Source organism: Epinephelus moara, chromosome 13 (assembly GCF_006386435.1).
Source record: "Epinephelus moara isolate mb chromosome 13, YSFRI_EMoa_1.0, whole genome shotgun sequence".
In the NCBI taxonomy this organism is placed as follows: domain Eukaryota; kingdom Metazoa; phylum Chordata; class Actinopteri; order Perciformes; family Serranidae; genus Epinephelus; species Epinephelus moara.
This window is the reverse complement of record NC_065518.1, coordinates 32,673,020-32,685,739: the sequence shown is the minus strand read 5'-3', so window position 1 is coordinate 32,685,739 and position 12,720 is coordinate 32,673,020. Positions and strand designations below refer to the sequence as shown.

Below are 12,720 nucleotides of genomic sequence, written 5' to 3'. Positions count from 1 at the left end.
CATGTTTCCATTCCTTTGTCTCTAACATTTTTCTCTGTCATGTCTCCCTCTGGTATGACATAAATGAATGAACCCTGGAGTCTTGTTACAGATTCCACTTGGTCTTAGCCTCAGCCCACATCTCTGTTTAGGCTAGCCACTAATGCCTCTATTGTGTAGCAAACCCTGACTAGTGAGTCATGTTTTTCACCACAGTTGGCCTGTGTATACCTGTGTACAGAGAGAAAGAGAGTATATAAACATACATATATATATGTATGTATACCTTTACATATACATACACACACACACACACACACACACACACACACACACACACACACACACACACATACATATGTATACTGTATATATATGTATATATACATATAAACGTTCAATGTAAGATTCAAATGATATCTTATAAAAATACACATATCATTTGATATTTACCAAATTAGTGCCCAACAAATTAGCACCCCCACCAGTTAGGTAAGGTTTAGGAAAAGCATCATGGTTGGGCTTCATCACATTAGGTACTTAATGTTAGGTTTAGGAGAGTAATGAATGAATGAATGAATGAATGAATGAATGAATGAATTTTATTTTTGAACATGTATAAAAATAAAAACAAAAACAAAATTCAAACAAATATCAACAAATCAGAGTATGCACACAAGTTCGAAAAAGGAGTAGGAAGAAGTATACACTTTTTTTATTCCTACCCCTTTTTAACTTCACAGTTTATATAATCTTATATCATTGCAAATAGTATGTATACACAGCTATCCATATAAATATATATAATACTCATATACTATGTATGTGTATATATATATATATATATATATATATATATATATATATATATACACTACATAAATATCCATATAAATATATAATACATATGCTACGTAAATATCCACGTAAATATTTAACTAAGCAATTATAATACAACAGTTTTCACTATGTTATTTATATCCCTCCTCACACTCCCAGTTAACACACTTCCTCTGTTATATACCTGTTTAGAAATAATTTTTTGTACTTCTTTTTAAACAGATTTATGTTTGTAGTTTGTTTTATTTCCTTCTCCAAACTGTTCCACAAAGTCATCCCACAGCTCGATACGCACATGCTTTTCATAGTTGTTCGTACTTTATGTTTATTGTCCTTATTGCTCTTATCTGTAGTGTGCATATTGGCTGGAGAGTGCTTCTGTAGATGTTTCCCCAGACCTCCACACAGTAAAATAGATACAGTAAAAACAGTAAACAGTAGAGAGTGTATAGTGATTTATGATCCAGAATATGTCTTGTTTTCCCAAGGATTGCAGTGCACTTTGAAAGCTTTGCTCGTACGTGGTTTACATGGGGTTTCCAGCAGATTTTGTGGTCAAGAACTATACCAAGAAATTTAATTTCATATACTCTTTCTATTTGTGTATTATCTATTATCAGTTCTACATGAGAGTCTGTTTTATGTCTTCCCAACAGCATAATTTTTGTTTCGCTCAGATTTAATGATAATTTATTTCGGTCAAACCACAGTTTTAGTTTGTTTATTTGTTTATTTGTTGTAATCATCTTCAAAATCTGCTGCAAATTCTCCCCCAAACAGAAAATATTAGTATCGTCGGTGAGCAAAACAAGTTTCAATAAGTTTGATACTCTACATATGTCATTGATTTTTTAATATAAATAATTTCGGACCTAATACTGACCCCTGTGGTACTCCACATGTAATGTCCATGTACTCCAATTTATAGTCACCTATTTGTACAAAGTGTTGCCTGTTCCTTAAATAGCTCTTAAGCCAGCTCAATCCAACCCCCCTTATACCATACCTTTCTAGTTTATATAATAATGTGTTGTGAGCAGTGGTGTCAAAGGCTTTTTTAGGTCCAAAAATACTCCAACTGCTATTTTTTTGTTGTCTATACAATTTGTGATTTCTTCTATTAATTTGATTAGTGCGAGAGATGTTAGGAAAGTTAAGTTATGTAGGTTAGGAAGGTTAAGTTGCGTAGGTTAGGAAAGTAAAGTTACATAGATTAGGTTTAGGAAAACAATCATGTTTCAGCTATGTCATGTTACGCACTTAATGTAAAGTTGTGTAGCTTAGGTTTAGTAAAGTTACAAAGCTTAAGTTCAACAACTTGATACATGTGCATTAATTATAGTATGTGGAACAGATTCTCACATCCAACTTGTCCCATACCAGTGCTTGGTCAGTGGCCCTACACATCAAAATATGCCATGTTAGGTACCCTCCTGTGTCAGTTTTGGATGTTCAGGGAGGGCGTGCCTGTTTATGCTTGGTCAATACATTGATTATTTTCAAAACAAACATCCATTTCCACAGGAAATGTATAGCATCTGCTTGTTAAATGCATAGTGTTTTTTGGTTTACTCCCCTAGAGTTTAGGCAACAAAAGCACATGGTTAGGTCTAGCAAAAACATAATTGGCTTAAAATAAGTATGCTTGTTACTGATGTAATATAAGATCACTCATCACTAGCATAGTATACTAAACATACAAGTACAATACCTTATGAAAATAACTCGACTGACCTTTGTTTTCACATGGGACATGAACATCAGGCTCCTGGGGGAAAGAATTTGTTGAACCCATCTACCTCTCTTCCTGCCCTATGGGAACTTTCTGAGTTTTTTTTATCATGGTAGTTGCCCAAAGTGTCAAATAATGCTGCATGCTGCATCTTATACCGCCACTAAAAGATGCCTTGAAAGCATCCATTGATGACACACGATGATGAGCCACTGACCAAGTGTCGGTATCTGACAAGTTGGGAGGGAGACCAGTTTGGTATGTGGTAGCTGTTGAAGTTGCTGCAGATCAAAACAGATTTTTCTCTGTGATTTTCCAGTTACTTTTACTTTTTATATTATATTTTGTACCTCTTTGTGGCTTATAAAATAGACTGCCTACATTTTCATTGCCCATCCTGGACCATCATTTCATGAGTAAAACTTAAATTTCAGCAGGGTTCTCTGCTCACTGGCTTCTCTACATCACATTAACACTGGTTGCATTAACATTCTTTATGTTCTGTTCTCCACAGGATGAAGTGAAGGTTCCATCAAAACTGAGTGTCTCCAAATCCATGAAGGTTTCTGAGTCTGTGACAGGAAGCAGAGGGGGCAGCCTGCTGGAGCTCAAGGAAGTTGTGGAAGGCGAGGAGGGAGGAGAAGGAGAGAAGGAAGACAAACCCCATGTCGACCTCTCGTCAGATGAGGAGGGGGTGGAGATTGAGGAGACCATTGAGGAGTCCCGTGCTGAGCGCATCAAGCGCAGCAGCCTGCAACGTGTACAAAACCTGAAGACGGTCTTCTCAAAGGAGAAGATGGATAAGACCAGAGCAAAGACCAAAGAGAACCTGGAAAAGACCAAGCAGAAGACAAAAGAGAACCTGGAGAAGACCAAGCAGAAGACAAAAGAGAACCTGGAGAAGACCAAGCAGAAAACCAGGGATAACATAGAGAAGACCAAGCAGAAGACCAAGGAGAACCTGGAGAGGACACGTCACAACATTGAGAAGAAGATGGGAAAGCTTGGAAACAAGATGACTGTTACTGCTGAACGCAGGCAGAAGATGCAGACATCCCGTGACAAGGTGAAGAAGGCCTTCACACCAGACCATGTCGTTTACGCGCGGTCCAAGACTGCTGTGTACAAGGTGCCCCCCTTCACCTTCCATGTCAAGAAAATACGTGAGGGCGCCGTTGAGGTGGTCCAAGGCACTGAGATGGTGGAGGTGTCCCAGGAAGCTGAACCCTTCAGTGGGGTAGATGGAGAGGTTGAGGAGGGCGCAGTGGAGGTTGAGATGGAGATGATGAATGGAGGAGGGGATGAGGAAGAGGCTGAGGAGGATGAAGAGGACAGCCAAGATGCTCTGCATGAGAATGAAGACAGAGATAGAGACAGCGACTAGATAAAGAATAAGAAATTTGCCAAGATCCTAACAAAATCCCTGAGGTTCTTTTGTAAAAACAGAATTAATTATGGGGATTCAGAAGATTGCTTAAGAAGAGTTATGGTTGATTACAACTTGGGTCTTTTTTTCATATAATTTTAGCCATTATTCACATCAGTTATGATAACATAGTACCCACAAGTTATTGTTGAGATCTGGGAACATTATGACTTTGCTAAAAGTTTGATGGGTCAGTCAGATGATCAGACAGGTGGTTAACAAGATAACATTTTGTCCAGATTATCTCAATCACTTTATTTGTAGGGAAAATTTAAAGGGCACACCCAAAATGTCAGTAATAATCCTTCATCAAACAGGAAAACTGTGTACAAGCACAATTATATTTAGTATTGTACATTAACCAGGAGGTTGGTAATGTTCACATTTATTTTCCCTTCTAAGGTTTCACACACCTATAGGTTTGTTTCCATCCTGTCTGAATTTCGGACTGTTCCTGTCTTTGATTTGTTAGTCTCCTTTCCAGCGAGGTCGACCATGGCTGGATTAGCAACTGGGCAGAGCAGGCAACAACCCCAGATCAACACAGATGTGAATCAACTAATCTGACATGATGAGGGCCTGCTTTATTACCTAATCATTAGGCCCTGTCATGAAGAGGGTCCCTGTGTAAAAAAAATTCATTTCAAGACCATTATATAAAGCTGCACTAGAATACTGTGAAAGCTGTACCTCGTTGTGATAAACCCACCGAGATTTATCAGCTGGCACTGATTTTCACCATGGATCTATGCAGAGTTTTTGCAGCTCACGGTTTTGGCGTTTTGGCCGACTACTTTGCTGTTTTAGTTCACTCTCACCACTCTCATCAACTTTGTTTCTCTCATCAAATGCTCTGCAAACCCACTGTATGCTACCTACTCAGCAGCAAACGGCAGACACAGTTAGAAGCTTGGAGAAAATATAATATTTAGCAGCTAAAAGCCAGGTATTATTCTGAGGAGTTGGTGGAGACCAAAACCAGAAATGAAATAGAGTGACTATTGGACTTACACTTGCCAGGTGGACATGAACACCACTCCTAATGAATGCTAATGTCTCTTTGTGTCTGCAAAATGTGTCAGAAGACCCATGCCATATCATAGGATGATTCTGATCTTAGGTTTCACTTCCTCCATGGTTAGCTCCTCAACTGTGGTTGACAACTATGGAATTCTGCACTCATGTACTCATGTAATCATATTTAACAAGCAAAATCCTTTCAGAAGGAGGTCCCTGAAATGAGATCTCATCAAATGATGGTCTGTGACCTAGTGTCAATTTAGGGGTTCTTGACACAAAAAATGTTGAGAACCACTGGGTTATGGCATTCCAGAATCTTAGCAGTTAACTTTGTCAAGACAGTGTTATATTACCAACAGGAATGATGGCCAAAACTACAAAAAAGGACCCAAGTTGTAAAATAAAATATCCAAATTATCATTTAACAACTTAGGTTTCACTATGACAACAGATCATATGTTTAAAAAAGAAAAAAGAGCTTAGTTTAAAGAGCTTAAGGAAAATCTTACCATGTTTGCAAAAGCACTTCAAGGGTTGTCCATTTGTGTTTGTTTGGACAGTGTATGTGATAATCAAATTTAAAAGGAGAAGTTGAAAATGGGAAGAGAAAAATCAAGAATAACTTTGCTGCTGGCTGGGAAAGGAAGGCAGGGTGATCGCAGAACTGACATGATCATGAAACCAAGGGGACACCATCGCTCCCGTTGTAAGAAAGTGTTATTTTTCAGCATTTCCTCTCCTGTTTCATTTTTAAAATCAAACCCCCCACCTCTCACAGCTAGTGGGATGAGCATATGGAAATGAATCATTTCATGCTCACTGAATTTCAGCAGTATTTGTTGAACATAAAGAAAATGATCTCATGGACTGTTGAGTAACAGATGGCCAAATTATTCATAAACAGAGTACATAATCGTGCTTAAAAAGCTTAAATTCCTTGTGTATTACATACCACACACGCAAAACTATTCCTTCCACCCCATGTGTTGTTCAGCTGATTAAATTTTGGCGTTATCTTACTCTGCTTAATTTACTCATTATTTAGTGATTCTGTTGTCATGTCTAGGTTTGATGAGCTCACAGTTATGTATGTGTGTATAATTTTGTATATGATCACAATTTACACCTGGCTGATGTCATCTCCTTTTCATTATCGACAGACTGTAGCCTAATAGTTGTAGTTTTACCACTCCTTATTGAATGCAATACTCTTATGCAACATTTCACTGCCAAAGAATAACCAGTACCCATGAAAATGAAGGTCTGCACAACATCAGGCAGAGACAGCTCCTCCATAGGTCCATTACATTTCACTCACCGATGGTATTCACTGTAGTTTCTCATGAGAATTTTCTTGTTTAAAAGTGTTATGTGCTATTATGAGATGTGTTTCATATATAAACTAAGATAAGGACCAATACTTTCAGCGAGGCTCCCAGACCTCTGGTAGAACCAGTTTAGACTCTTATCAACACTGTGTACTCGCGGGACCTGTCTATTCACAGGACTAAGTTTGCAAACAAGTGTGTATGTGTGTGTGTCACTGCTGTGGTCTGACACTGACCCCTAGTGTCCAGTCTGCTCACTATAATTTCCTCTGCTCCAGATTAAAGGTGCATTTTACCAGATATCCAAGTGTTCTCTTGACAAATGACCATTTCATTCAGATATTTCCACACAGGTTCCCTCAACTGTCCACATTTACTTTTTGAGATATGATTTAGAAGTATGTTCTATATGTTTACTACTACTGGTGGTATGTTATGAGTGCCATTAAAGAATTAATTCAAGATTTAATTACTTAATTTTCTAACATATTCAAGATAAATTTCCAACCACCTATGCACTAACCCTGGTCAGGATAGCAAGGGTTAGAACTTATCCCAGCATACTTTGGTGTGAAGGGGCGTTCAGTCTGGACAGGTCAGCAGTCTATCAAAGGGCTAACACAGAGACAGACACAAGATGCATTTATGAATCCAAAGTAAGAGGAGATAGAGCTTTATATATCTGTTGCCAAAGTTCACCACATTGCCACAGTATCTGTACTGTCAGCGTTTCGTTTCTAGCTCCGACACATCACAGCTTTTTTTGTGTTTTTTTGTATATAATGTGAATCACTGCCAATGCAGATCAAAATGCATTTTGATTTTATTTACCAGAGAGCCTCCTGCCTTGTGCTGCCTACACTTCTTTTGCATTTAGAACAGCTTCTCAGGCCAAATCATTTTGATGTTTGCACAGATTTCACAGTGCAACAAACGACATCAGCACTCGTACATGTAAGCAAAGACAAAATATTCTAGCTTTTTGATACAAATGTGGTTGAGAATTCTTTCTGTGGTTGAATGCTCAGCCCCACAAAGTGGATTAACAATGCCATGTCTGTCAGAGCAGTAACAACATGCAGCTGTGCTAAGCCTATGTCAATGGAACATAAAATGTAGTTAACTGTTTCCTTGCTTTTGTTTTGTTGGTAACTGATTCCTGTATAATGTTTCATCGCTTAACCACTAATGATTTAATTAATAAAAGCTATCTGGTTCACAGTTTTTGTGTTTTTATTGAATGTTAGCAGACAAAAGTGAAGGACTGGAAAAAAAAAACCCCAAACATGTTCAAATCATTACAAAACATATTTACAGTAGCCTACCTAACATAATACAGTATGCTATGTGATGTATAGTTTGGTCATTGTTTCATTTTAGTGTTTTCTATTTGAACATATTTGTCAATCATAGGAAGTGAAAGGCAAAAAAAAAAAGTAGAATATTCTTGCTGTGTTTTGTTCCCAAAACAGTTTCTTTGTTTTTACTCACTGTGAAATCATAGATCTTTATTTCCACAAGGACCATATTATGCATCTCAAATGATATCAGTAGGCAACAGGTGTCCAGTCCTCAGTCACTGGCTCCAACCCAAGGCAACTGTGTATTCATATCCAGAGGACAATTGAATTGCCATCAGCCACAGGTCACAACTGGAAAACAAAGCAATGCATCATATTATATAATATATTACATAACAGTAAGACAAAACCCCAAGTTAATTAAAAATAATAATAATAATAATAATAATGATAATAATAATAATCATAAAAGGTAAAAGGAAGAAGGCAAAGCTTGTGATTTACTGGTCCATCTACGTCCCAACCCACAACTATGGTCATGAGCTATGGGTAATGACGAAAAGAATGAGATCGCAAATACAGTTTCCTCTGAAGGGTGGCTGGGCTCAGCCTTGGAAATAGGGTAAGGAGCTCGGACATCTAGAGAGAGTTCGGAGTAGAGCTGCTGCTCTTTTGCGTCGAAAAGGGCCAGTTAAGGTGGTTATAACATCTGATCAGGATCCTCCTGGGCGCCTCCAGTTAGAGGTGTTCGGGCACGTCCAACTGGCCCTGGGGCAGACCCAGAACAAGCTGGAGGGATTATATATCTTGTCCGGCCTGACAACGGCTCGGGATCCCTCAGGAGGGGCTAGAAAGTGTTGCTGTGGAGAGGGGCATCTGGAGTACTTTGCTCAGCCTGCTGCCCCCGCCATCCGGCAGTTAAAAGTGGAGATGGTTGTGGATTTCTAGGAGAATGAAGCCATCATCCTGTGTGTCTCCTCAGTTGACACTGTAGACTCTTTCCTGGGCTTCTTCATCACCCAGGACCTCAAGTGGGAGCTGAACATCAGCTCCCTCATCAAAAAGGCTCAGCAGATGATGTACTTCTTGCTGCAGCTGAAAAAGTTCAACCTACTAAAGACAATGATGGTGCATTTCTACACAGCCATCACTGAGTCCATCCGCACCTCCATCACCACAGGTATGCTGCTGCTACTGCCAAGGACAAGGGCAGACTGCAGTGTATCATTCGTTCTGTGGTGAAGGTGATTGGCTGGAATCTGCTGTGCCTCCAGGACCTTGAGGGGGGCAGGGAAGATTGCAGCCTACCCATCCCACCCTTGACATCAACTCTTTGTTAGACTCCTCTCAAACAGGGGGCTGCAGTCCATTAGGACCTAAATGTCGTGGCACAAAATCAATTTCTTCCTGACTGCAGTGGCCTCATCAACAAAGCCCTGGACCCTGGATAGACACTGTGTATATGCACCACAGTAATGCACATCTTGGGACTATTATCTTTGCACATATTGCACATATTTGCTCTACTGTGAACTTTTGCACATCCCCTGATAAATATTTTTGCACATCCTGCACAAAAAAATAGCTATATTGTACATATATGTTATAGCATTTTTTAAAAGTTGCATTTAGGTTCTTGAGTGTTGCAGTACTTTGCCTTATTTTTATTCCTCTTGTTCTGTTTATTGTATGTTAATCTATGCATCAAAAACCAAAGCAAATTCCTTGTAGGTGAGAACCTTCTGAGCAATAAATCCTGTTCTGATTTCTGATATTAAAAAGGGTGAATGACTCGCAACACTGCAGGACTCTGCAGAAAAAAATATTATTTATTGCACCGTGACGTACGTTTCGAGCGTCACGGTTCGTCAGACGAAGAGCACACAGCTCGAAACGTACGTCACGGTGCAATAAATAATAGTTTTTTCTGCAAAGAGTCCTGCAGTGTTGCGAGTCATTCACCCTTTTTTCATCTACGACTATCGACTCAGCACCTGCCCTCCCACGGTGAGATGTGCGTGCCTTTGGTTTGATTTTTTGATCCTATTACTGATTTGTGATATTAACACTTAAAAAATCTATTTTTGTCAGTGTTAGTGTTTTCCTAATTTCCTTCTTCATTTCATTATTTTAATCCAAGGCAACTATAAAAGTGTTCTTGCATAAATATTTCGATCTAACCTGTTGCTCTCTCCTTCTGATTCATCACAGAGGTGGGGCTGGTAGCGGAAATACAGTTATCCGAAGAGAGCAGGAACACGACCGGAAATAGAGGGTTTCCTTACCTAAATTAAAGGCGTAAAAATTATTATTGTAACAGTTATCAGGTAAATTCCATTAAACACATTTTATTTGTGTATTTTATTATATACAGAGTAAACGACAGTAAAATACGCAGTGCGTGCCGGCTAATAAACTGACATAACACTATTAGACATAATAGTGGTTAAAATATGTTTTTATTTTGAAATTTTAAATCGGAAGCTGTGTTGATTATTGTCGATTGACTTGATGGTGGTCAACAACAGCTGCTTTGCCAGAAACCAGAAGGCTACAAAGTAGTTGGCGATGTGACATGTACGTCAAAAAACCTGTGTGAGATTTAGAAGTAGCGTATGTGCGCTGGCCGCTGCTCGTCCATGGTGTTGCTGTAAAGTGTGCTGCCGTCTCTCAAAAGGTGAGTTAAAAACGTAACGACATATTTACTACTCGTGGCGTATGAAAGTGAAGTTTTGGTCGAGCACTGTACCTCCATCAGTGAGCTTTCCCACCATGCTAGCTGGTAGACTAGCTTATATTGGCTAGCTAGTAAACGCTACGCTGTCTTGTCCCACCAAAGTTACAAACGTAATGTAAATTCACCACCTTCCCACTCAGCATGTGAACATCTGTTCAGCAATACTGAGAGATCGCCATTTGCAATTGTGCCGCATACAACACTTGCCAACGAGCCAATCTAAATGCACAGTAGTGTTAGCAAGCTAAGCTATCTCTCAAACTTTTTGGGAGAGCAAGCCTCCCTGCTGCACACCGAAGAGCTCTGCCCTAAAATTCACACAGTGGACTGTGTAATAAACGGACTACTAGCGTTAAATTACGTGCTTTGTCAAACACACGGTTTTCTAAATCATTTACTTTTCCATATTGAGTAATACTTTTACACCCCGACAAGCAGACCAACCAAGGTGGTGCGTCTTCTGCACAGTTAAAGGGGAACTACGCCCATCTCCCAAATTAATGCATGATATTCATATTGTCTTAGGCAGTCCAAAAATGTGTTAGTAAACATGAGCAAAGCTCTCCCAAGTCCAAAATCTAGAGTGCTAAAACTCAAATTTGTGATGTCACAGGGGACAAACTCTGGGATTGCTCATTAGGGAGTCAACTGTGACAGATGTTCTAGATGACACTGAGAGCACCCAGGGGAATGTTCTGAGTAGGCCTATATGGGTCAGTTTTCTGTTTCGCAAATGAGAACACTAGAGTAAAGCTTATTTGAGTATAAAATAGAAAACATACATTCTGTGAGTCCAAAATAAGTCTCCCATTCATTGTCTTTATACTTTATAACATCACAAGTGATACACATCCTGTGTCTGCCTCTTCTCCACAAGTGTGCAGCCACACCTGGTGGAGAAGAGGCAGACACAGGATGAGGATCAAGGATCAAGGAGCAAAGGGGGGGGCATGTAACATGGGGATAGACTCCATGATAGCAACCTGATTATGGCTCGACGTGGCAAACGTACGTAAACGACAATGAGTGTTGTGCACGATAATCCATTGTTTTATCCCATGTAATGTGTCATAGTAGACCACAACAGACGCCAAGTCTGGGACGCCTCATGATCCTTGTTGTCCTCGGCCAGCATGTCAAAAGTTGAGAAGTTTGCTACGTCACAAAGATGGCAACTGTTAAGGATGAGAAGTGTCCTTCATTCTACACTCAAACACTCAACTTTTGGACTGTTTTGAGTGCACCAGTAGTCCACTGCATTTTCATACTTACATACACACTATGTACAGTATGAATGCACTCAAAACATTGGGTGTTGAGTATAGAAGGATGCAAGTTGAGACACACTGAGGATAGGAGCCAAATATGTTATTGGGAGGTTTGCCTCTAACTGTGTAATTCACTGTGTGGGCATTGGGGGGCGCCGTATTATCACCTGGTGAGTTCAGGTAGCCTATTTTAGGATGTGACCTCACTATGGTCATCAGGTGTTTGACCCGGAAGGGCAAAAGGTTTTTGACTGTTGTGGCGCTAACTGCCGACGTTTTCTTTGTTTGATCAGTTGTCAATAAATCGGAATAAATGTTCGTTATACTGCATCAGAAGACCAGCGTCCGGACTCCTTTACTGAGCATCAAGAACGGTAATGTTAGGGTGAGAAACCAGTAAGTTAGCGAGGCGCGTCAACCAGGTTACTCTGGGTCAAGCATCTCAGTAGCTTGAAGTATAAGACTTAGCTCCTACACTGAGAGACATCCACACTCATACGTTTTCATTTTAAAATGGTGTTTTAAAACAAAAATGATCTCCATACATACAAGTGTTATAATACAGTCTCAGAAATAATCTCCATCCATACTAACACGCCTGGAAAGCATATCACTCACATGACCATTCATGTACACTGGGTATGGGCATACGGCTGTTAACAGCAAGAAGATTGTTTATTCTGCAATCGGATGCATAATTAAAGAAAATACTGCAGAGAAAGCGAAAACTTTTGCATGGACCAATGATGAATTGCAACTAGACTTAAACCGATTTATCGGCAGTGCTCGGAATCGGGTCGTTTTTCACGTGATCGGCCATGACCTGCGACAGGCCGGTCAGTCTAAAATATGCCGATTTAAAACGCCAGTCAAATTCCCGGCGCTGCATGATTGACATCGTGTAACATCAGCAGCGCGCACACACGCACATGTGCAACTCACAGCTTGGGCAATGTGAGGAAGTGAAACATGGGCGGCTTCTCACCTTAATCATTCACGCACACACATTAAAAGAGAGAAGAAGGAAGTTGTTAATTGTCTGTGTTAAACTGAACTGCGGAGCTCTCACTGCTGCACCGTGCCGCTTGA

At 39.8% G+C, this 12,720-nt stretch overlaps 2 protein-coding genes across 3 annotated transcripts in view; both read left to right on the top strand.

The window, feature by feature from the left end:
- cavin1b (caveolae associated protein 1b) overlaps window positions 1–7,544 on the top strand; it is a 42,549-nt gene extending 35,005 nt beyond the window's left edge. Inside the window, exon 2 of the mRNA XM_050059169.1 lies at window positions 3,066–7,544. Within this exon, the coding sequence (XP_049915126.1) occupies window positions 3,066–3,935 (870 nt within the window). The 3' untranslated portion in view covers window positions 3,936–7,544. The remainder of the gene's footprint in view (window positions 1–3,065) is intronic.
- A 2,601-nt stretch (window positions 7,545–10,145) lies between these two features.
- Window positions 10,146–12,720, top strand: part of LOC126399319 (signal transducer and activator of transcription 5B-like) — a 43,749-nt gene continuing 41,174 nt past the window's right edge. Inside the window, exon 1 of one of the 2 annotated variants that reach the window (XM_050059160.1) lies at window positions 10,146–10,303. The gene's annotated coding sequence lies outside the window, so the exon portion shown is untranslated. Of the gene's footprint in view, window positions 10,304–11,890; window positions 12,006–12,720 lie in introns of those variants that run through there. The other variant, XM_050059161.1, reaches the window with a different exon arrangement.